Raw genomic sequence first — 24,964 nt, 5'->3', positions numbered from 1 at the left:
CTATAAATTCTATTCGTCTCCCTCTGTGTACAAAGGGGCCTCAGGATGTCACCGCGGCCCGTGAGCTGCTTCAAGCCGCAGCAGCCCGGGGGGCACCGTCCCCGCGGCGGGTGCTGCTGTTGCGTCAGATGGCGGCTTGCTCAGGGCCTCCTTCTCTTTCACAGTGCCTCATTTCACAGTACCTCAGCTAGCACTTGATGGTCTCCAGCGCCTGACCTGGGTTCCTCTGCCGTGCCCCGGGGCCAGCGCGGTAGCCCGGGCGGCGGGAGGGGCAGCGCCCCGCACGGCTGCGGGGGAGGCCGCGGCCGCTGCAGCCACCACCGCCATGGCGGCCGCGGGGCAGACGCGCTCAAGATGGCGGCCGAGGCGCCGCACTCAAGATGGCGGCGGCACAAGATGGCGGCGGGACGGGGCAGCCGGGCTCCCGCCCTCCCCGGGCGCCGGAAGGGAAGCGCGGCAGCGCTGGCGGAAGGGGCCGCGCAGGAAGCGGCGGCCGGGGTCAGCCCTGCCCTCGGCCACAACAACAGGGCGGCGCTGAGGGGCAGGTAAGGAGCCGGGGCTGGGCCGGGGAGGGGGGGGCTCTGCGGGAGCCCAGGGCTGCTGACACCCGTCCTCTCGCGGCGGCCGGGCCTGGTGCCGCCGAGCCGTGCCGCTGTCCCCCTTTCGCCGGGCTGGGGCTGCCGCGCTCCTGCCTCCTCGGGACAGGCGGGCCGGGGCCGGGGAGGCCCGTTCCGCCCCGCGCCGGGCCCGAGGGGAGCGGCCTGGCCTCCCTGGGGAGCGGGGGGGCCCGGGGCGGCCGCCGTGTCCCCCCGGCCCCGCCTCGGGGCTGGCTGCAGGTGAGAGGGCTGTGGGGAAACCTGCTTCTGTATCGCTTGGCTAAGCACAAAATAAACTTGTTCCTTTTTTTTTTTTTTAGTCGCCCCGTAAGGAAACGCTTCTCTGACATTAGCGCTTGCCAGGCCGTCCCTCTCTGCGTTTTTTCTCTCAAGCGGCCGTTTCTGCGGGGCTTTTCGAGCTTGTTAAGCTCCGTGACACAGCGAGCTGTTGTTTCATACAGAGACTCGTAAATTAATTGAGTTGGGAGAGGAAAACTTTTTATCAGCTTTAAAAAAAATATCTGAAGGGGTTTTGTTGTTTTGTTTTTTTTTTTTAAAACGGGGTCAGCGTCCTCATGTAGAATGAGATATTAAAGCTGCACACATTAGCTTAAAAATAGCATCAAGAGGAGCATGTATTTTGCAGAAACTGCTGCCTCGTAAGAGTCTAGGTCATTCTTTTCCTCCTTTGCTTCATGGCAGGAGGCCAAACTCAGAGGGCAGGTTGTGGTTATTGCATTTAAATATTACAGGATTCTTTCAGACTGTTTCCCTACATGTCAGTTTGTTTCTTAGTATCGTTCTTCTTATCTGGCCTTATACCAGGGCAGTTTTAATGCTGGCCTTGCTGCTCTATTTGACTGATGTGTCTGCATCATTCTAAGAGTTTTTTTACATTGTACCCTGCCCCCTGTTCCAACTCAGCAATCAGGTAACACTCACTGGGAATCCATGTCATACTTGTTTTCATCAGAATCCAATCTCGTAAGTAGCCTGAAATAATTTTGGGGCTTCATGAAGTTGAGCTATGTTACAACGCAGTATTACAGACTTACTAAACCTTGCCACTGTGCACCAAAAAGGATAGTATGTGTACAGACAACAAACACAGCTTTGGCCAGAGAAATTCTAGAAAATCCAAAAGAGTAGAGATGTTTCGTGCTGTTCACTGGCAGAAGGTGCTCATTTACTTATTTTAAAAATCACAATTTAAAATAAAACTAATTATTATAATATACAGTTAATCTAAAATTAATTTTAAAAATATCTGAAAGCACATGTTTTTCAATTATTGAATCACAGTGAAGCTATCAATACTTCACATTTTGTCCCAGCATATAAATAATTTGTGTTGGGGAAAGCAAAATTTTTCTCTGATTTCCATGAGATTCTTTGTTTTTTCTTCTCAGTTGTCACTTCCACATAATGCAAAGTGAACACTGTGGTATGTTCCCATCACAGTGAGTTCTGTAACAGACACATCTCTGAAAAGTTTTTCAAAATATGTTTTTTGTTGGTTTTTTTTTTAAGTTGTTTCTCCTCATCCCCTGAATTTTGGTTTTCAACCTGTTTAACAGGTTTACTGAGTTAATGATGCTTTACCCTACTTACCAGAAAGCATTCCTCAGCTAAATAGCACTAGTCAAGACATTTCTCATGCCCTTCATCTGCATGAGGTGTTAATGCAGTTACTCTGTTGTTAACGTTCATATTTATTTTAGTTACTTATTTGTTACTTCTTGTGATCCATTTGTATGTTTCTGAATGAAACATTGTTATTTCAGCCCTTCTGTGCCTGTGAGTGTGCTGCAGGAGTAATGTAGACACCAACACATTATTTCCGTAAAGAGAGGATATCCTGCACGTTGCTGCTCAGGAAAGGTCTTCCAGTGTTTCTGGAGTTTTGGTCTTGAAGCAACTTGAATATTTGGTATTTCAAAATCTAAGAAGAGCTAGTTTGAGGACCTTTAATAGGGCATTTTTGGGAATGATCAGTAGGATCCTATTTTCTTCTAAAGGGAAAATTACTTTTATTTCTGCTGAGCGGAGGCTTTGGGCTTTGTGTTTCACTGGAATTAAGCTAATTGGTATTTGCTTGGTAACTTCTGTAGTCCCTGCAGAGCTTTCCTGTGATTTATCTTGGTCAAACAGTGTGTGGATGGTATCTCTGAAAATATTTTCTTCACACAGAAGAACTGATCTCTTACTAAACCTCTAGTGGTTTTGCTCTTTGTCAGTTCCCCTTAGACCAAAGGGATTTTTTAGTTTATCTAATAATCATCAGGTTATGTCTGAGACCTCATGTTTGAGGTAAACTTTCACTTCTTGGAAGATTTTTTTCTATTTCTTAGTTAATTCAGTTGTACTGGAGCTTATCTTTATTGGCAGACTTTGCTGAGTTTTTTGGTAAACAAAGCTTCACTGATGTGTCCTCTCTACTCTCTGTCCCTTTTTTTCTTTCAGTTGCATAACATTGTCAACATTTCCTTTCATTAGAAATCACTGCAAATATGGGTCCCCGGCGGAAAAATGTGAAGCCATGCTCAGTGAACAGGGAAGGCTCTGAGTCTACCAAAGCTGATGAGCCAAAAGATTATATGAACCAACTCTCTCATGAAGTGCTTTGCCACATCTTTAGGTGAGCAGCTTGTCAGAAGTCAGTTCCTTGTTTGCTGTTGTATTGTTTGCTATTTTTTCCCCCAATCCCTGCATTGAGGTTTGTGTCACATAGTATTCAGAAAATGTAGATGTACCACGGGTGAACAGGTGGATAAAAAGGGCTGAGAAATGTTTTTTTTCAGTCCCAGATTTAATTTAGATACTTTGAAAATTAGTTTATGTGAATGTTATGAATGGTGGGACAAAGAAGAAAGAAGTGATTTAATTCTGTTCACTAGTGTGTGAATAAAGATTTCAGTGCAGAAGTGTACCTCAGGTATTATATAATTAAGGTGCATGTTTTGAAATGGTTGTGTCTGATTCCTAGTGTATGGGAGGGAACTTGGATGAGTATATATCTTTGCTACAGCACAGTCCTTCTCCAAGTTGTTTACTCAATTATACTCCAAACATAATGTCTTACAGACAAGTTCTTTAAAAACAGTAGCTCTCCAAAACATTTACAAATTGAGTGTACTAGTATGTACTAGAAATTTAAAGTACTACTGTGGTAAATGGTTTGGTCAGCAGTATTTAACAGAGAGCTAAAGTGACTCTCCATTTTAATATTGTATTTATACCTTAAATGTTCTATATTCAGTTTAAAAAAATATGAGTTACTCTGCTGAGCAAAATTTTACACTTGATTAGAGTACGGTCTGAAAGTTCTCTTAATTAATGTCATTAGGTGTTAGAAATACATGAATTTGTGTAGTCATGCCTGGGATGTTCTTTAGTTTGGAAAAAAGTCAAAAAGGATCCACCTTTGATAAAACAGAGGAGTGTTTTTTCCTTTCCCAAAGGTACCTTCCCTTACAGGATATCATGTGCATGGAATGCCTGTCCCGGAAGCTGAAGGAAGCAGTCACGCTGTATCTGCGGGTGGTGAAGGTTGTGGATCTGTGTGCAGGCCGTTGGTGGGAGTACATGCCCACTGGTGAGTACTGCACCACTCACTCCAGAGGTGCCTTTAAAGTACTGTATTGGGCAGAAGTTTCTCTGCTATCCTCGTATTTTGTTGTGGCACAGACAGGGAAATTTTCAAAAGCCGTGAAAGGAGTTAGATATCTAATTCCTTTTGACTTTTGTGATATTTGAGTATGTGGTTTGGAAAATTTATCTGTGTGTATATATATTGGGTATTAGTGCAGCAGAAATAGGGATTCTCTGTAGCAATCTGTAAATACAACCTGTGTTTGTCTGATTATTGTAAGGAAGGGTTAATCCAAGAAGAGGCTGTTTGCATGCAGGCAGGAAAAAAAACCCACAGTGGAATGAGAGAGCAACTCATCTGCCAACACTTAACAATGTAAGAATAAATAAGTTTTGATGTCTTACTTCAAGCCATCTTCAGATCAATAGATAAATTTGGCAGCATAGGTCAAACCTGTGAGTATTAGGATTTCTGTTGGATTTAAATTACATTGCTGGGATTTGTTGTGGGAGAGAGCTAAAATTAGGGAATTATAAAACTTAGAGGATCTGCAAAGTTAGATTGTTAGGGCTGATATCAGGTAGATGGCTAGATAATGTAAAGCAGATGTAAATACAGGTAGCTTATTGGTTTTAAATCCTTTTTATCTGTTGTCTTATGTTAGAATAAAATAATCCTTTGCTTTAAAAGACTTATTTCTTTGAGAATTGTGAGCTGTGGTGAATAGTGATGAGCTGCAGAAAACTGATCCAGCTGCGTATTTTTGAGCCATGTAGTTGATAAATGGATTTCCAGGGAGGATATAGACACAGAGCCTGACAATCTGCAGAGGTGCTTCATCTGTGACAGGAGAAGGTATATTTAACCCTGTAGCCATGCAACTCCGCTGAAGGAAACCTATAGCAAATCTGCAAAATTCAAAGCAGAAGACTATGTAGGTCATGATGTCTAAAATCTGGAAGTAGAGGACAAGCTATTCACTGAGGAAATCTTTTGACATTGTAGAATTTATACTACCATATAAAGAGAGCAATGTATTTGGCTTTCCCTTTGCAGCTAGGTGTCTGCTGTCACACATACCAAATCTGTTGTTGTCATCTTAGGTTTCACTGATTCCAGTTTCCTAACGCTGCTGAGGAAGATGCCAGACATTGAACAACTTTATGGTCTTCATCCCAGGTATCTTGAAAGACGCAGAGTCCGTGGCCATGAAGCTTTCAGCATTCCTGGAGTTTTAGAGGCTTTGCAGGCCTGTCCAAATCTGTTGGTGAGTGGTTAGACGAGAGAGAGAGAGAGAGAGCAGCTGAGGTGATGCATGTTAACAGCAGAAATGTGGCAGGGTTTTGATGTGGGCTTTTTATTCAGATCTGGCTGTACAGAGTAGCAGTTTATTATGACCATATTTGCAAATAATTTTCAATTAGTACTACTTCTGCTTGCACCAGTGGGAATCACAGGTCCTCTTAAGTCCAGAAATTACTTCAGACTCTCATCCCTCTGCTTTTAAAAGGACAAGTCTTGCTACAAATGTAAAGTTAAGTAAGAGATTGTGTTAAGTATAGTGTGTTATTGAGAAGTTCAGAAGTTTAAGACACTTTGTGACATTGATGCTCAAGGCATTGACACTTAAACTGGTGTTAAAACATTTGCTTTGCTTCCTTTTATCCAGGGTGTTGAGACCTCTCATTTGGAACTGGTGGAAGCTATTTGGACATACATGCCACAAGTTCATATTTTAGGGAAGTTTCGTAATCGTAATGGTGCTTTTCCAATTCCTCCTGAGAACAAGCTGAAAATTCCTATAGGAGCTAAAATTCAGACTTTGCACTTAGTAGGTAAGTGTTTAATGATGAAGTAGTTGGCTTCAACATGGATGAATTTGAAGGCTTTGATAATCTGCAAGGTTGTAATTCCTTTTAAGAGAGGGAATTTGTCATGTGGCATTTTTTAAATACTAGTTGTTATATTTCTGATAGTTGGTCCAAAGGGCAAATTCTAAAAGACTGTTGAAAAACTGAGTCGAAGAACTTGTGTTTAAAATATTGGCAGCTTTTCTTACATGCCACATAGCATAGAAAATACTTCTTTTGTAAAGCCAGAATGTTAACGCGAAGACATTTTTCCTAGAGGTTATAATTTAAATCTTGTTTAAAGTGTTTGTTTTGCTTATGTATTACTAGGGGTGAATGTCCCTGAGATTCCTTGTATCCCAATGCTGAGGCACCTTTATTTGAAGTGGGTGAGACTCACCAAACCACAGCCTTTTAAAGATTTCCTTTGTATCAGCTTACGCACTTTTGTCATGAGGAACTGTGCTGGTAAGAGGGATTTGTATATGGAGGGGATGTTTTAGCATGTAGGAAATCTACCAAATCTGTTAAAGCTGCATAGGCCCCAAGTGTAAATGGAAACCTTAAAATACAAGATGCTGAAAACAGTCATTGTTTTATTCATGGTGTTGGATAGAAGTGTATCCCTCCCCTGTACATTATTTGCTGCTACATAGTTCTGTTACATTCCTGACCTAGATGATATATGTGGACATTTTCTTACTCTTTAATATGAAATGTTCAATGTTGTTAAGTGAACAACCTAATTTGCCTATATTGGTTTGTTCTATGTAGGACCCACAAATTCTTTGAAGTATGTTCCCCTGGTGACAGGCCTGGCTTCTGCTCGAAATTTGGAGCATTTAGAACTGGTTCGTGTTCCATTTCTTGGAGGACTTATCCAGCATGTGGTAGAAGACAGCTGGAGATCAGGTATGAAACTTCTTATCCCTCCTGCTTAAACAAATACAAAAACTCATAGCAAATACTGGAGGCATGTGAAGCTTAGATTTTTAGTCCATAGCATATCCTTTAATGATTATTATTTTAATGATATCAAGCTTGGAATTATGGTTACGTTGCTAAATACAGCTCTGTATTGAGTATTGTTTTGGTCTTTTAACTACAATTAACTCTTGACTGATAAGCTAACTCCAGTTGCATTTGTTTGTGAGTAGAATCACCAGGATTTTAGAGGAGTTGGGTGCAAGTATGTACTTTTTTTATTTGCTGAAAAAGGTGTATTTTGTTAATTCACTTATCAAGACAACACTGATCAATATCTAAGGCTTAAAGTTGTGATCTGTGAGTGAAGGAATATTCTTTTATTTGTCAGGTGGCTTTAGGAATTTGCACACTATAGTTTTGGGAGCTTGTAAGAATGCACTTGAAGTGGATCTTGGCTACCTCATCATAACTGCTGCACGAAGGTAGGGTCCTTTGGAGCTTTCTTTCCCCCTTCTCCTTTTTCAAAATAAGTATTTTAGTAATGAAGTATGAGAATGTGAGGAAGCAGAACCTTAAATTTAAGGAATAAACATTTAATCTTTATGTGACAGGACTCTTCTGTGTTTAAAATATCTGGAGTTATGTCTGCTTCTGCATCACTTTGTATCATAAGCCTTCTTCTTAGATCTTGTATCTGAAAAGCTGTTAGTCTCTCACATCCCGTATTGCCATTTAACTGCCAAATACTGCTATAAAGATACAACAAATATCCTCTTTTTCTTGCCATTGTTGAAACAATAGTTTAATTTTATTACCAGAGGTCATCTTCTAGAGTGGTTTCTATGGCAATTGTGTTTTGGCATGTCTTTTAATAGGAACAATTCTTGATTGCATTCAGGTTGCATGAAGTGCGGATCCAGCCTTCCTTGACCAAAGATGGTGTTTTTTCTGCTTTGAAGATGGCTGAACTGGAATTTCCACAGTTTGAAACTCTTCATCTAGGATATGTTGATGAGTTTTTACTACAATGTATGACATTTCCTATATGCATTAACTATTTGACAAATATAAGGGTTAAATAAGTTGATGTGTTTCCAAATAATTTTCTAAGAGAGATTCAAAAATATATTCATGTACCCATGTTGAGGCTGTTGATCTCATGCAGCCAAATATGTTTTTCTTCACTTCCCAAAAACTTACTGAAATTGAGAGTCTCAGCTTTATTGGACTGAAGTAATAATCTCATCCATTTTGCAAAACTGGATGAAAATAAGGAGTTAGAAAACCATGCTATAGAAGTTAAATTTCTGAAACTTATTGCTGTGTTTGCTGTTATCTTTTTCGTAGGTAAAATGACAAATGGAGACTTGGTGAAGTATGGCTTGGCTGATGTGGTTGAAAATCCAGGAATTATTACAGATATTGGTATGAAAGCTGTAAATGAAGTTTTTTCTTGCATCAAGTATCTTGTCATTTACAACTGCCCACATCTGCATAACCCAAGTAATTGGATCACAGGTACTGCACTCCTTTGAAATGAATAGCTGTGATACTAACTAATAATTTTACTACTGTTCTGTTTCTTAGTAAGTGCAGTAGATGAGGTTTGGTTTGGAACTTCAGTGATGCTGGTAACATTCAGAATGGAGATGCAGAAGATGCATACTCGAATCTGAGAAGTATATAATGTAAAATGAGATAGGAGTCCTTCAGGAAATTCATCTCTTCTCTTCTGCAGATCACTCAAGGTGGACCCGGCTGGTCGACCTCACCCTGGTGCGATGCCACGCGATAAAGCTGGATTCCTTCAGCCAGTTCATTGAGTTACTGCCAAGCCTGGAATTTATTTCTTTGGACCAGATGTTCCGTGAACCTCCAAAGGTGAGTCTTTCAGGGAATGACTTTGGTTTTTATTTTTGCCAGCTCACTGGAAATATGGTGAGCTCCAGCTGCTCTGCATTCTTGGAAAAGTTGTAATGAATTAAAGAGCTTGGTAAATAAACTACTTTGGTTTGCAGTTGCTATAGTCATTAAATGTTAGTGTGAATCGTGATTCTTCTGCAGATGGCACAAGGTATAATCTTGTATGAGTATGTGACCAGGAAACAGGACCCACACTGCTTCTGTGTTTCTGTTGAGGTCTCTGCTGCTGCTGCTTCATTTTGCTGCTGCTTTTTGTATTATTTTGTTCATGCTTGGAGATCTGTTTACAATGCGAAGGGGTTTTTATGATTTTGTAATGGGTGAAATAGGGCTACTGTTCCCCTGTGGGAGTGCTTTCAAAGCTTAGGAATTTTATTTCTTCATGTTTTCCTCTCTCCCATACAGGCACACTACACAAATCTTTGTAACAGCTGTTCTAACATGATTAAAACTGCCTATGTAAAAAAACTGCTTTCTTTGATCATTAATTCTGTCTTCAGGCTACTGTGTTCTCAGAAGACTAATCTGCTATTTGTATTGATGTCATATGATCTTATAGCAAATAAAATACAATTTAACAAAGCGTTATGTGTTTCATAGAGTTCCCTTTCATTAGAGTTTAACAGAAAAGTGTAAGTTTTGAGTTTCCAAGCTAAGATGGACCTCAGCAATGTGTAGCTTAAGGAAGGGTTTAGGAACCATTTCCCTGTTCTTCAGGTGCATATTTTCCTGCTATCCTGGATGCTACTGACAGAATGCTTTTTCTGTTGGCATTAGGTTAGGTTGTCAAGATAATGTGCCTGTGTTTTCAAATCTTAATAGTTCTCTATTTTCAGGGTTGTGCTCGTGTGGGCCTAAGTGCAGGCACAGGAATTGGTGTCTCATCTGCCCTAGTCAGCAATCAGAACTCTAACAATGACAATGACAACAACAACAACCACCAGAATAACAATAATCCAAACATTCACCACAACAACCACCCACATCCAAATGACCAGAATGAGGAGAATGAGCTGCGGCAAGATGGTCAAGCTGAGGAGCAGCAGATTGCTGCTGAAGGTAATCTCTGATCTTCCTGAATGTTTGTAGGGAGTGATTTTAGTTGCATTACCAGTTACATAGGATCCTAGAGAAGATAATCATATACATTGAAAGCTTGTCTCTCTTTCAGTTCCTGTTATGTAACTTTAATCTCTTCTGAGGGCTGTGTGCACATCTCTGACACCTGTGTGATAAAAGCTATCTTTGTATTGTATCTGATGGCTGTTACAGGCACATTACAGTTCAGTTATTGATGTCAGTACAGATGTTGGCAATGCAGACTGTCTGTGTGATACTTGTCTGTGTAAGTGTGAAGCATTTTCTGGGCTCCTGTGGTCAGAGCTGGGAGTACATCACAGTGTCAGATTATGTATTTTTAGACTTTCCCAGCAAAGGCAGAAGTCAATGGAGGGAAAGAATGTGTAAATCTTGGTTATACTGCACACTGCAGTAGAACAAGACTCTAGAGGAGGGGTGGAAAATCTGGGAGAAGTAAATCCCAAAAGTTGGGTTGGGGTCTTGGCTAGAAACATGTAGAAAAACATCTGAGAGACTTTGTGCAACTTTGAGACTCACTGAAGGCATCAAGGCAGCTGTTACTCATTTCTTGATGATTCTCTGACTCTGTGGTTGCTAGTTGAATTCCTTGTTTCCTCTTCTTGATATAATATTAATATTTTCAGCACTGAATGAGATGGAGGAGGTGGCACAGGAAGAAGCTGCTGGGCACGGCCAGAATGAGGTCCCAGCCCACAGCCAGGCTGTAGTTCCTATGGAGGTCGATGAAGAACAAGCAGGTAACTGGTTTTGGAAATAAATTACTTTTTGCTGTCCCCTTCTTGGGGGATTTTATTTTTCAGTGTAAGTCTGGTTTTGGATTATTTTCTTCAGCTGGGTTGTCTGGTGTGTTTGGAATAACGATGCTAGGGCAGCTTCCTGCTGTGAGAAAATTTATTCTGTTTTACAGTCCCCAGTTTTCTGTTGAATATGGAGTAAAATATCTTGATCTAAAGCCTTATTTTTGTGCCAAATATAACAAAAGACTCAAGACCTGAATGAACTTTTCATGTTCTGATGTTGATATTAATAACCTCTACCTTTTTCACTGCAGTATGCAGGATTCTTTTTTGCTTTTCTTCAAGGCAGAACAAATTGTTCCAGTGTTAATTTACTTTGTAGTGACATAATTAGTGACACACATTAGTGACATAAAACAGTCTTGATTTCTCTTATAGCCACTGTTTGTAATTTTCTACTAAATATGCCAACAACATAAAATAACATATACATGTGCTGGATCTGTTCACTTTTTCAAGATCTGTTCACTTTTTTCCTGAAAAGGTTATTTGGTTATTTAATTTAATGTTTGTTTCTTGTGTTATTCACAGGCAGATGTCATTGTGATTGGCTAATGCCTTCAGTTAGTAGCCAAGAGAGGTAACTAGCAAAGCACATTTATACTGGAGCTTGGTAATTTGTGCTTCTCCCCCCTGCTTCTGCTGATGGGATTTAGGAGGATAATTGCAGATGTTCTGACCGACATTTCTGTCCTTGTGGTGGATGTTTCAGGGACTGCTTATAATACGTAGTTCTGCAGTTACTCATATTGCTGTGGAAGAGCCTTTAAGGTGGTCTGAAGCAGAGAAGCATTACAGAAAACCTGTGTTTTGTCTTGCATTGGGACACTCTTCCCTTTCCAAAATAGAGTGCTTTAATGCTGAAATGCAGTGTTTTGCTCTTCTTGTATTTGGATTTTAATTGAGGGAGTCACAGAATGGGTAGCTAAATTGAACCAAATTAATCTCTTGTCCTTTTTTTCAAGGGTTCTAAAAAGTCTTCAGTCCTTTAATCCATGCTTGGCTTATTTTTAAATAAACTGCTGGCATTCTTCTACTTTTTTTAGGACCAAGTGGCATTCAGCCTGTTGTAAAAGCAGCACCTATTACTGTCCATGATTCAGACAGTGAGGATGAGGAAGAAAACATGGGGACTTCAAGAGCCTGCATCTCTAACAACATTGCACAGAATTACTCAGATGGAGAAGAGAAAAGCAGAGATCCAGTGGAAACTAGAGAACCCTCAGGTGTGGAACAGATGGGTTCCTGGGCGCTGTTAAGCAAAATCTATTCTTAAACCTCCAGTCTTTCAATCTTGTTCATTGTTATTCCTAGCTTTGTAACAAGCATGCTTGTTTGCTTGCCCCTGTTACAAATCTAGAATTGAAATGTAAGGACACATTTCTCTCAGTTGCAATCACATAGTTGCTGTACAGAAACACAGAATAGTGGTGCTGCACTGCTTTGCACACACCAACCTGCAGCTGCTCTTTTGGATTTCCAAGTGCACAGAATTTATCATGTCTGTGAAGCCAGATTTTCAGCTGTGTTGTCTGTAGGATTCATCTGTCAAAGCATCGCTGCTGAAATGAAACGTGACCTTTGGGCCAAAAGCATGAGATTTGTAGCCATCTTTTGATTCTTGAGGGCTCTGTGGGAGTGTCCCGAGGGGGATGCTTCAAGATTAACTCTACTTTGAGAGCTTTGGAGTTTAGAGTTCTCAGGGTGATGTTCAGTACTGTCATCTTCACTTCTGAACAATGCTTACTATTACAGTATGTGTGTGTACATGCTACTACTACTACTAGTACTATACACATTATGACTCACTCAGAGTCAGAGGCCTGGAACTTCATGGTAGTATGACAGTTATAGAGAGACATAGAGAGGATGCTCCCTGTCTTTTGAATTTACTGCTATAACTGCACATTTATAGCACCAAGTCCTGAGTCTGATGCCATCTGTTGTGCAGCAGGGATGACAAGCTTTTTCCTGTAGTTTGTATTCTAAGTGAAATAGTTTCATATGCATGCAAGAAGGGAGGAAGTTGAGTTGTAATCTGAATGTAATTGACAGATGAAGTAGACACAGTATTAAGCCTTAATGAATGTTTAGCTAAGTAGTTAACATTAAAATCCTGCATTGTGAAGGACTGAGAAATATACTGGTCTAGTACTGGTTTAAATTTCTGCAAAGCATAGGACATATCAAAGCTGTAATGGATCAAGTCTCTTCCTGTTGTAACAAGCATACTCCCTGCACATCAATGCCCTGTCACTTTAGTGCATTTCAACAAGACTGGTAGTTTCAACTTGAAAATCTGTAGAGTGCTGCACTTTCAGCATAGCTGTCAGTTCTGGTTTGAGGGTTGAAATAGCTTTTGGAGACAATTTGCATAAACTTTTGCAGTGCCAATAATGTAGGTTTTTTCAGGCTTGGTTTAGTGTAATTATCTGAGAGGCTTAAGACCAGTAAGATCCAATTGTGATTTGTACACTATTCTCTATGCTTTTTTATTCATCTGTAAACCGAGACTGATGTTACTGACACCGCTGTCTGTACCCAGGAGGGGGAGCTAAGGGCTGCCTTCGAAAGCATAAACTTTAGTTCTATCTCTATTGCTATTTAATTCCTTAGACTTATTTGTCGTATTTCAGAAAACAGAAGCCTATTAGCAGTTTGTCTTTCATATTTTTGTGCTTTGGCTTTTTTTAACCAGTTAGCTGCTCTGTGGAAATACTAGACTCTGGCAAATACATATCTCATGTATTGATAAATGCCCCAGCACATCCCTACAAAAATAGCTGCAAGATGTGAGAGATTCATGAATTGCGAGGAATTCCAGTAAGATGTGAATAGCGGCTTGGTCCTGACAAGATCTGTTGTTGGCCTCTAAGCTGCCTTCTGTTTTAAGTAGCCTTTAACAGAGTAGCACTCAGCATTTATTTAAACCGTGTATGAGGTTGTCTCATTGTTCTCTCTCACTTATTGACCCTTGCAGTGAGCGGGAAAGGCAAGACGCCGCTGCGGAAAAGATGTGGTGCCAGCCAAGGAGGCCAGGCAAAGCAGTTCCATACCGAGGAAAGCAGCTGTGAGAAAGGTTGTCAAGTAACAAGTGAGCAGATTAAAGCAGACATGAAAGCAGCAAGTGACGTGCCTGAGAGGAACAAAAGCAAAGATTCTTACCCAGGTTGCAGTAATGCTACAGGATCAACGAGAACATCCAGCTCCTGCAGCGCTGTTTCTCCTAATCCTGACTGTGCACAGACAGCTAATAGCCACTCTGCTGGCACCAGTCCAGCAATTGGAGATGAATCCAGGCAATGTGTCTGCTCACCTTGTAAAAGTGAAGGTTCCAGTGAGAGAGAAACTGAGGAGAGCTCTGTTTGTTCCAGGTGTTCCTGCTACAAGCCACAGGACGCACAACAGAGGACTAGTGAGTGTTGCGATGGGGAATGCCCATCCACGAGTGGAGCCTGCAGGAATGGACCAAACAGCACTGGGTCAGATTTTGCACTTAGGACTCTGCCAAACTGTGGGCCTCCAGGAGAGGCAAGTGATGAGAGGACTAGTGGGAGTGTCTGTGGGCCTGCCAGTGAGGAGCAGAACACGGCCTCCCAGCGAAGAAGCTGTGAAATGGAGTATAAAGAAGAGTATCCTCGCCGGCCACTAACAAGAGCTAGAAGCAAGCTGTCCCATGTTCCACTGGTGTCAGAATCAGGTATGACTTACAGGCATATATCAATTTCTCAGTAAGATACTGTGCTGGCACAAGACAGTACTGAACAACTACAACACCCACAGATAATACTGAAGTTAAAAATGAAGTCTGTTGGTTAGTAATTTAAAACTAATTTGGTCAGAATATTGATGGAACAGCAATGGCTGACTTTGCTGCCCTAGCTAGGTAAAATAACAGATCTCTCTGAAGGACTGCTACTGCCTTTTTTCTCCATGCAAGTATTTCTGTCTGTGTTACCCATACATGCTAAACGGTGTTTGATTTGCTCATTTGAAAACCAAATGCAACTTCTCTTGACAGCTTCTCTCTTCCTGTGAAGGCTGTTATTCATTGAAACATAAGACTGTCTCCCCCATTAAAATTCTCCCTTTAAAAGGAAGAAGACAGCAGGTACGCTCAGATCTTAGCAAGAAGGCAAAAGTTAGTAACTGATACTTTATCAACTAATAAAGCAAGCCATAATTAAAATAGAGCCAAGCTTGTGCACCTGCATTTTGGACTCTACTTCCAAGCGTACAAGGTGTGATCAAATTTGTTGAAAAAATTATGTTAAGTAGGTTCATGCTTTACATCATGTAAAACAAACAAGGCAATAAAATAGTCCTGAAGGGCTGGAATGAAGACAGGAATGTTGGGAGGAAAGAATAGGTAGGAGAGGGGAACTTGCTGTTTCTTCCAAATATGCTTGCTTTCTAAAACAATAATCTTAGTGTGACATAGCACACTTTATAATTACCTCATCTGGGATTCTTTGCTGTAAATGAAGTAAAAAACGTGCTAGTTACAGAACTGTACATGTTGGAGGTAGTAGAGATTGATAGCAAATTTGTATCTCTGTTAACATGGAATCATTCAAACACGTCCTAATCTTTCCAGTTTATCTTAATGTTTCAAAATGTTAATGAAATCTAAATGACCCAGGATATTGTTCTGTAGCTAGGTGCATCTCAGATTGAAGAAATGATCTTCCTATTAAATTTGAAATGTCTGTTTGCTGCCTTGCCCCATTATGACCAGTAACTGTTGTACGAAAATCGGAAGAAAATATTTCTTCTCTATTCTTATCCATTACCAAAACATGAAATAAAGTCAGATCTAAGTATTAAATTAGGGTATCTTTCTGAAAGAATCTGTTTTCGTGTTTCAGGAAAAAGGTACTTAAGTATTTCCTATATTTAGCCTATTCAAGTCATAACTGTTTTTCCAGCTCCATACAATTATGTGTATTTCTTTATGGACTTGTCTTCCTCTTTGAAACATCAGATATCAACTGATGCTGGAGGCAGAAAATGAGACTTGATGGGTTGTTTTTATCTTTTAAATTTGTGTTTAATGCATAGGACAGCAAGGCTGCTTCTGCCTGGCTGTTAAAAAGCTTTTCTTCATTTAGGGTGGGATATCCCAGTCATTAAATTTTAACCTGAAAATGCTTTGTTACAGAGTTGGAAATATTTTTCCATAAATATTCTTAAAAATGTGCCTCAAATGTGACTTGAATATTCTAGCATAACTGACGTTGTTGGTTTTGATCTTTGTAACAGACCCATTTGGTAGTAGACTTCGAGGTGTTTTAATTCTCTGAAATTATTTACTCATATTAAACAGTGCAACAAGCTGAATATTAAAGACTGTGAAATTTTCAAAGGATTATAACCAGACTACCTGGTTAAAGGATGGCTCAACTGTGTACATCTTGATTTTTACTTTAGTAGAAACATAAACTACACTTTAAGAAAAAGTTTTTTAAAAACTTGTTTAAATTTTGATTTGTAGTGAAGCGAGTTTTTTGGCATTTTAAAATGCATGTTATGTTAGACTTGCTGTAAGGATTTCATGGCCTTGGGCTGCACCTTGAAAAATTCAATACAAAATTGGACAGTTTTTCCTATATTATGTATGAGGTGTTTCACTATCTGTAGCTGCTCTAGGAACTGTCAAAAACATTCCCTGAGGATGATGATTCATGGGTGCCACAAGTTGAGTACTTGACTTTCTTCCAACCTGTGGGTTACCCCTACAGCAGTAACCTGGATTGTGGACCTCATGGGCCCACTGAATGTCACATGTTAATTGTTTCTGTGTATTGTTGGAATTTTATGATGTGAAGTAGGAAAAGAAGTATTAATGTTAATGGCAGTATATCATAGAGAAGTTCATATCCAGTCTCTTAATATTTTGCACTTCTATCTTGATTGAGAATCTTTATGAACATGCCATTTATGCTTTAAACAAAAAAGTCAAAGAATGCTTAATTTTAGTAAAATAATTTCTCATTTTGATCTGTTAATTACAGAAAATTAAAAGGCACTTATTCTCTTGCTGTAGGAAGTAAGGGTGGTCATCTATTGTAATTTCTTCTCAAAACCCTAATCTTTTAAATCAAGCAGGAATTTGGTGTCACTAGTGCATGAAATGGAGTAAGAAGCAGCTTGGGAACATCAAAGTATTTTATACCCAGGCATCCTTTGCAGTATTAGAAGAACTTAATGACAGTTACAAAGAGCAAACTTTCAAGCAGGTTGAGATTATTTCTACTATTTAAAACATTAAAGTCATTTGGTTCTTGTATTTGTCAGAAATGTTCTGTTTGCTGCAGAGAACCAAGTGTAATCTAACAATTCATCTTCTACTCTTTTCTTGGCTCTGCACTTTTCTATGGTGTTGAACCTGTAGGTTCAACATTCCTGTGTTTTCACCTTTAAACAGCCCTGCCCCAAGTTACTTACTGTGAATGATTCTAAGCAACAAACCTGAAAGTGTTTTTTGTGCAAGGAAAAGAGATATAATTGTTTTCAAGCCAGACAGGTATTTTAAGCTGATTATGTAAGAAATGAATGTTCTTACTGAACGTTTTCAGATAGGGAATGCCTCTATTGTTACCCTGAAATGCAAGCAGAGGAAAGATTTCTCCTTTTTCTTTTTCCAGAGGTGGCTAAGCCAAAGCCACGGCAAACCACAAAGAGGAAAAGGACAGCTGACAAGTCCACAAGCACAAGTGACCCGGTTATTGAAGATGATCATGTTCAAGTAAGGTCTTTTTCTTCACTTGCTACAAGTTTATTAGCTGGGGATGCTAATGAATAATAATGTAATTGTACAAGCTTGTCTTCCTGCTAGAGCCAGATGAGTTGTTACTGGTGTTGCTGCTCACTTTGGTCTTAGCCAGATACAGGAAATTTCTGTTAGGTGCACTGATAGCCTGACTAGTCTGAGAAGAGCAAACTATGAGCTAAAGCTAAACTTGAAGTCTGTCAGATACTCATGACTGCAGTGGTGCAAAAAGCCCTTCCTTCCCACAGTGTCCTTGATTTGCAGGGAAAAAAATTGTCTGGCATTTATTTTTTAAATGAAAGCATAGACTACTGCTGCTAACAGAAACATAGGGTATGTATTCAGCTCTTGACACAGCAATTCAGCTGTTACTTTGCAGACTGGAGGTTCCCTTAGTGTATAAGTAATGTGAGTTAATTCTTCTGCAGTGAAGATCAGTCATAGGAGGAGAAACTGCAAGGTCTGGCTACAGTATTGAGTAGTGAGGCAATTTACTAAAGGCTCATATTCTAGCCAAGAAGGAAATTGTTTCAGGGGATGATTCTGAACATCTAACTTAAGTTCTCTTCTGAGTTCTGCTGTAGAGAAGCCTGCCTACATTTATTTTCTCCTCTCTGTCCAGTGGAGAACTTAGCCTCACTGATTTAAGATAACTTTTGTGAATGTGTCCCATAATATTTTTCTGGTTGCTAGGATGCATTGCAGCTTTTGTAATTAACTTAAAATATACTTTTGAGTACATGCTTTTTCTTCTTAAAATACGCCATTTTGAAAGAACAGTGTTGTAAATTTCTGGGTTTTTTAACTATGTGTGGTTACAAGCAACAGCTTAAATGGCTGGGAGTGAAGGAACCCATAGCAGAATGATGCTTTTTTCTCTTTACATGTCTTTACTTTGTTTTACTAGAACTCTATTTAGTTTCCTTTGATTAATTGGTCAGCTTCCTCCTTGGGCTGCTGTCACTTTCAGTGATAAAACTGAAAAATTAAAAAAAAAATCCAGAAAGTTTTTATTACTACATTCTCCCTGTGCTCATGGTATTGGAAATTATTCTACTTGTGTGTTCCTTGAGCTTGATGTGTGCTTCATTTTTCAAACACTGATAGTGGACATAGAGGATTAACCAATTTAGTATATAATTTTCCACCTTCCATGTGAGATTTTCCTCTGAGATGGTGCTGTTAAAAAATATATTGGTATGGGGAGTGCAAACCATGATTCTCTGCCAGACCTTTATGTTTAAACAAGTGTTACTGTCTAGAATTGCCATTTTTGTAATTGTGGTTGAAAAATAGAGAAAGTTTGAAGTTTTTCACAGATGTTACTTGGGTTTTCTGATAGAAATTGTGTTTTGTAATATAACTCCTCTTTTAATCTTGTGAAATTTTTCTTCTGTGTTTTGTAATGTTGCTGATCAGCAGAAAGTCTGGGGTTTTTTGCATTGCCCTCAGTAACCTGGTCATCTCAAATAATTGTTGCCATCAGAAGCTGTATTACGGTGACTAGTATCCAATTAATATCATTCTCTATCTGTCAGTATGTTCTAAAATTCAGTTTATGTTAGTTTTTTCATTTGTTTCTATCCTGCCATGGATTATTTAAGTTTTTTTACATTTTTAACAGGTGCTGACTTTGAAATCAAAAAACCTTGTTGGAATCACCTTGACCAATTGTGGAATAACAGATTTGGTACTGAAAGACTGCCCCAAAATGATGTTCATCCATGGTATGTAACTAATGTCTCCTCTATCTGGCATTATCAGAAATTTCTGAAAGAATTAAAGTCAGTCCACTGCTTATTTTGTATTCATCAGCAGTTTTGCTGTATGTCAGCTGGATGCTTAGAGCACCAAATATTACTGCTGCTCAATTTGAATGCCTCTTTCCTTGTAACAGGTTTAATAAAATTTAATATCTGAAAAACAATAGGTGAAATTATATAACAGTTAGGAGGCTGAGATGTTTATTCAAGAGTGATAGTACAATAATTGGAAGCTGATAAAATGAGTTTCAGAGTACCTTGTGTTTTCTCTCATTTCTTCCTGCTTCCTTAGATTGATTAGCTGACATGATTATACTTTCCTCCTTGACATGATAAAAATCTATTTTAAATTATGGTGCTTAAGCTGCATTAGATTCACATGCCAGGGTGTGTGACTAGTCCTATATCGAAGCATGTCATTTATTGTTTTCTGCAACACCTACACCACAAACCACTTGCTTCTGAAATGAGGTATCTCTGCTTAGCAGTGAATGAAGAAATTATTTCTTTATTCCTCAATACTTCTAGGAACGTGCATTAATTTTGAACTAAGTTTTGGTTACATGAGCATCATTACTAGAAAAAAAAACAACTTTATTTTTTATTGTGTGGCTTCACAATACTCTATATTTGATCTGACTTGGAAGTCAGTGGTGTTTAATTGTGGCAGTCCACAGACCATTTCAGGGGGCTTTGTGAAAGGAAACAAAGGGAGAAAAAGGTTATTGTTAGATTAAATTTAACATGGCCTTTTAAAAGGACTCTTCTTACAAGTTTGCAATGTAAAAGTTTGATCATAGTGTGGAAGAAACAAATAGCTAGTCTATTTCTTCAATGTACTGAAGTTGCCAACTAACCAAACTACTTCAGTAATTGTCTGTTACTTACATTGCTTGTTTGCCACCTTTTGAAGCAATTGGCTTTGAAAATCTCTGACAGGTGACCCCTCAGGTATTCTCAATAGAATATTTATTCTCTTTTAATAAGTTTGTTTATTGATTTATAGCTACAAGGTGCCGTGTATTGAAACATTTAAAAGTAGAAAATGCACCAGTTGTCAATCGGTTTGACTATGCCCAGTGCAAGAAGTTAAACATGGATCAGGTTCTGGATCAGATTCTCAGGATGCCACCAGAAAGAAACCGGATCATTTATCTGCGTCCAATGCAGCAGGTACACAACCAACTTTGAAACAACAGATCTGAAGTTCTCTCTCTATTCTTTCACCACTCTTGGCTTCTTAGGATTTTCATTTAATGCAAGAAATATGTGTTACAATACCACAAATCTGAGAAATTTGTTTATTAAAACTTTACCCCATAAAGACTTTTATTGCAGAACATGGAACTTGAATGATACTGAATTTGAAGACTTAATATTAACATCTCCCAATATTCATTGTGTTAGAAGATGCTGTTAGAATCATGATACATTGAATAAATTCCAAACTGAATAGCTGAAATTAACTGTAAGAACCTAGATGCTGCAAGTGAGCTTGTAGTTATGTATGAACAAAAGCATGACATAGGCACAGATATCCAAAATCTTTAATCCATGTCCTGTTAGATTAAGTAGCAGCAGTTAGAGTTTTGAGTACTGCTTTGTTGAAAGCTTCATCCTCTTTTGTTGCTAAACCATGTTGCAAGATAGTTGTGGTACTGGAGCCACCGTTTCCTGCCACAGGTTGAGTGTAGGAGATGTAAGCACTGACACTTAGTGAGTTGTTGAGATCATTTAACAAGTAATTAAGAGGGCTTAATTTAAGATCAGGAATGTGTTTGTTGTTTAACTTCATCACTCTAACCAGAGCACTCTGTGTTATACTGTGATGCTGCTTCTCTCATACAAAGTAATGCTTTCTCTGGCTTGATTTCCTGGACCAACAAGGAAGGGCTGGTTTGATATAAAAGGCAGCTTTTCTTTGAAACGTGATGTCTTGCTTTAGCAAGAGAAAAGTGGTAAGACTATTAAAACTAAAACAACCCCTCCCTCTAAGCCACAGACGAATTCTGAGAAAGTTAATGTAGTTTAGACCACTATGTAATTCAATTAAAGTTTACTTACAGGAGTTGTGAAACACATCAGAAAACAGTCACATCCCATCAAATTTCACTACTTGAGAAGGTTCATTTGCCAATCTGTACTAGGAAGCTTTTACTCTGCTTAATAATGGATTTGATTGTGTGCTGTTAAACTTTCTTTTCACTTGGCGTGTTCCCCCACAATCTGGGGGTATTTGGTAGGTACCTGCTCTTGACTTTAAAATCATGTGTCTCCATTTCTTTTGGTTACAAGTCTTTGCTGTCTTTCACAGGTTGATACGTTGACTCTTGAGCAAAAGATCTTTAGTGGCCCTTATCCATACCACATCTGCATAATTCATGAGTTCAGTAACCCACCTAACGTCCGCAATAAGGTGCGCATTCGGAGCTGGATGGACACAATAGCAAATATCAACCAGTGAGTACTTGCCCTTCAGTAACTTCCCAGAAAAGGTATTAAACAATCCTGATTCAGCAGCTACAGCTTCAGTCAAGCTGTGGACTTTTGTTTTCTGTTAGTCAAATGAAAAATAAAAGTTTGAACTCTAGATGGTGCAACGTAAAATTTCAAAGTCAAGATGTATCTAATACAAAATGTAGATTAAATAAACATAACAGTATGAAAAATGCTGTAGAACTCCACAGTTCTATTTCATCCTGCAGTAATTCAGTTGAACGTTGAAGTTGTCAGGATGGCTGAAGAGTATCCTCAAATCTGAAAACTAGTGTCCTTTACTTAAAAAGAGACTGTTTTACTCCGAGAAATGATGTTAGTTTCTGGGGAAGGTGGATGTGCAATTAAGCTTCTTACTGAGGAGCACAAATTCCCAACAGCAGGAAATTATGTACAGTGACTCTCATCCAACTGCTTTAAACCACTGTTTTTGTTGTCCTGGTTTTTCACTAAAATGACTAAGAGAACAGCTTTGCTTTTGAAGTATTGTTTCATTGTAGTTACATTGGATTGTTCCTTACAGACAGAAGGCTATGCTTAAAAGGTAGCTTCATTGGTTCCTCATCTAAACCGTATATATTCTCTGTGGTTACTCTCAAAAGTGAAGGGATTGCAGACTTAGTTTATGTCACCGGAGCTTAGAGGGTCTTAGAGGACTGTTTCTATGGACTCAGACTCATTAAAGGAAAGGTTGTGCAACAGGATTTCTCATTTGGTTTATTACCCTCCTGCCTTCTCATTTCCTATCACTACTGGCTGTAATGTCTTCCTCCTCTCTAGAGAGCTTATTAAATATGAGTTCTTCCCTGAAGCTACACGAACTGATGAAGACCTGAAGAAATACACTAAATACCCTTGGGGTCGAGATATTTACACTCTAGAAGGTGGGTGTTTATAGAGAGCTGAAGCTGATACCAGTCTAAGATAAGTAACTGTATAATTACAAAAGATGTGAATAGTAATTCTTCTGAGGAAAGTGGAGAACCTTTGTCACAGGGTGGGAGAATTGAAGTGAGGATGTGCTTTCCCTGCATTAAAGTGATTAATCTGTGTGATTCAGTGGAGTTTACTTGAAGAGTACTGCTGCTGCAGTAGAGGAGACATTGTCATCTTCATATCCTCATCCTGTCTGTCTTCTAGGCATTGTGGATGGTGCCCCTTACTCCATGATTACTGACTTCCCATGGTTGAGATCCCTGCGAACAGCAGAGCCAAACAGCTACGCTAGATATGACTTTGAGGATGATGAGAGAAGTGAGTAATCTTCTTTGGTGTGGTCAGAGAACTTGTTGCTTCATCCCAGGCTGACAATGTCTTCCTTTACTTTTCAGTTTTCTAATTCTAATGCTAGTTTTTGGTAGACTATAAATACCTATTTGTAGCGGTGCTGGGAGATGGATGATGAGGGCATCCAGCGGAGGAGAGGACCACAGTACTGCAGCAGTTTATTGACCAGCTATTACTGACAAAATCAGAGAGCCAATCTGGTGTTTAGCCTAAAAATCTGATGAGTTTGGCATATGAGTGCTTTTATAATACAAGCAAAACTTATGTTGTAATGTGTAGTCCCAGCAGTTCGTGTTCTGTGGAGTGTACTGGTATTGCTGCTGAAAGCTCAGCTGGACTCATGCCTCTGGCTTTGCTTTGTGAAGGTAGGCTGAAGAGAGTCCAGCAAAGTGAAGTGTGATTCACAGAAACTTGGGAGAAAAGTGGGAAGAACTGATCTTAAACTCTGGAACAGAGATGATATGGGTTAGTTTAGGATGGATACACCTCCTTCTATTTAGGAGCTTGTCTTATATTATAGTGGCTGTTCCTAGGGCTCAATTAAGAACCTTGCTTGGTAGCAGGGGTAAATATGTTCTTCACCACTTAACTAGGAAAATCTTGGAATCTCCTTCATTAGAAGTATTTTTAGTTGACATTGTTTTGGATATTCTTATCTTGTTCCAGTTCAAGGGGGCAAAAAGAGAAATATTTTTGGCTATACCTTTCTGTGATTTTTTTAAATTATTTTTTTAATTGAAACTGATTCGTAGACTTAATGCTTGTGGTTCACTATGTAGTCTGAATTATTGAAAAAAATGTATTTGATTTAAAAGAGTAATTAGATTAATTGTGATGTTACAGCCGTGAAAAATAACAAGTCTGCTGCTTTATCCTTAATTGCTCTGTTTATAAAACACTTAAGTGATTACTGGAATGGGTAACCTGAAAGTGTATTGGATAAATCTCAGGGGGAAGGCTTTGTTATGCACTGGAATTCCCTTCACTCACAGACATATGGACTTTGCATTCAAGGAGTGTTGGAGCTATCAAAAGGTTGAAATATGGTGAAGGCAGAACACCTTTCCTGCTTGAATAATAGTCCTTAAAGGTGGCTGCTCCATGGAAGATTTTTGTTTGTTTCCAAGACTATCTCATGTACTGCAAGACAGATTCACGTGTGAATTTCTTTCTAGGAAAGATTTTAATTTTTAACCCTATGTGCCTTCCACAGCTACAATTTATGCACCCCGAAGGAAAGGACAATTGTCTGCAGACATTTGTATGGAAACAATAGGAGAGGAGATCTCGGAACTGCGGCAGATGAAGAAAGGTGTGTTCCAGCGTGTGGTGGCCATCTTCATCCATTACTGTGATGTCAATGGAGAACCAGTGGAGGATGATTACATTTGAGTGGATGCTCTCCCTGACCCACCATCTCTTCCTAAATTCTGATTGGCACTGCTGGCCAAAAAAGCAGGTGGATTCTTTCTGAATGCGAAGCATTTTCTCAAAACACATATAGTTGCAGTCGCTCTCACACAGTTTGGAATAAGAGTATGTAGTAAATGTATAATGAAAAGTAAAAATTGTATACTAAGATTTGTACATAGAGGAAACAAAAGAGAAACTTCCTAATACCAAGACTTTATTTCATATGTTTATACAATTTAATTTAAATTTCATTTTAATGAAGGCAAATAATTAGGAACAGGGAAGAATGTTTGAATTTTTCAGCCCATACAATTCATAGCAGTATTTTTTTTCCTTATAAACAAAATCTCATTTGCTGTGTTCAAAAGAGTCATCCGAGTCTCTTTTAATCTGTGCCTTTTTCTTGAGCATTTAAGAGTCCAGTCTGAGTAAACCTGTTGAGCACAA

At 39.2% G+C, this 24,964-nt stretch overlaps 1 protein-coding gene across 6 annotated transcripts; it reads left to right on the top strand.

The window, feature by feature from the left end:
* Nucleotides 1-472: 472 nt before the first annotated feature.
* On the top strand, nt 473-24,964 carry FBXO38 (F-box protein 38). Of its 6 annotated transcripts, none has more exons than XM_051631135.1 (22): nt 473-545; nt 3,093-3,234; nt 4,058-4,191; nt 5,292-5,455; nt 5,858-6,023; nt 6,369-6,506; nt 6,813-6,950; nt 7,354-7,447; nt 7,864-7,994; nt 8,313-8,483; nt 8,704-8,846; nt 9,725-9,947; nt 10,613-10,726; nt 11,833-12,012; nt 13,767-14,486; nt 17,434-17,534; nt 19,183-19,285; nt 20,328-20,494; nt 21,636-21,781; nt 22,598-22,701; nt 22,958-23,071; nt 24,318-24,964. In XM_051631135.1, exons 2-22 carry the CDS (start codon nt 3,107-3,109, stop codon nt 24,494-24,496), a joined length of 3,558 nt encoding a protein of 1,185 aa, XP_051487095.1. In that variant the 5' UTR covers nt 473-545; nt 3,093-3,106; the 3' UTR covers nt 24,497-24,964. The 6 variants fall into 6 exon arrangements, with proteins under 6 accessions (XP_051487095.1, XP_051487096.1, XP_051487098.1 ...); XM_051631136.1 differs by having other exon boundaries at nt 485-545; nt 3,060-3,234; XM_051631138.1 differs by lacking the exon at nt 473-545 and having other exon boundaries at nt 3,120-3,234; nt 4,074-4,191; nt 5,368-5,455.

This window comes from Apus apus, chromosome 13 (genome assembly GCF_020740795.1).
Source record: "Apus apus isolate bApuApu2 chromosome 13, bApuApu2.pri.cur, whole genome shotgun sequence".
NCBI classification, from domain to species: domain Eukaryota; kingdom Metazoa; phylum Chordata; class Aves; order Apodiformes; family Apodidae; genus Apus; species Apus apus.
This window is presented reverse-complemented; position numbering and strand designations above follow the sequence as displayed.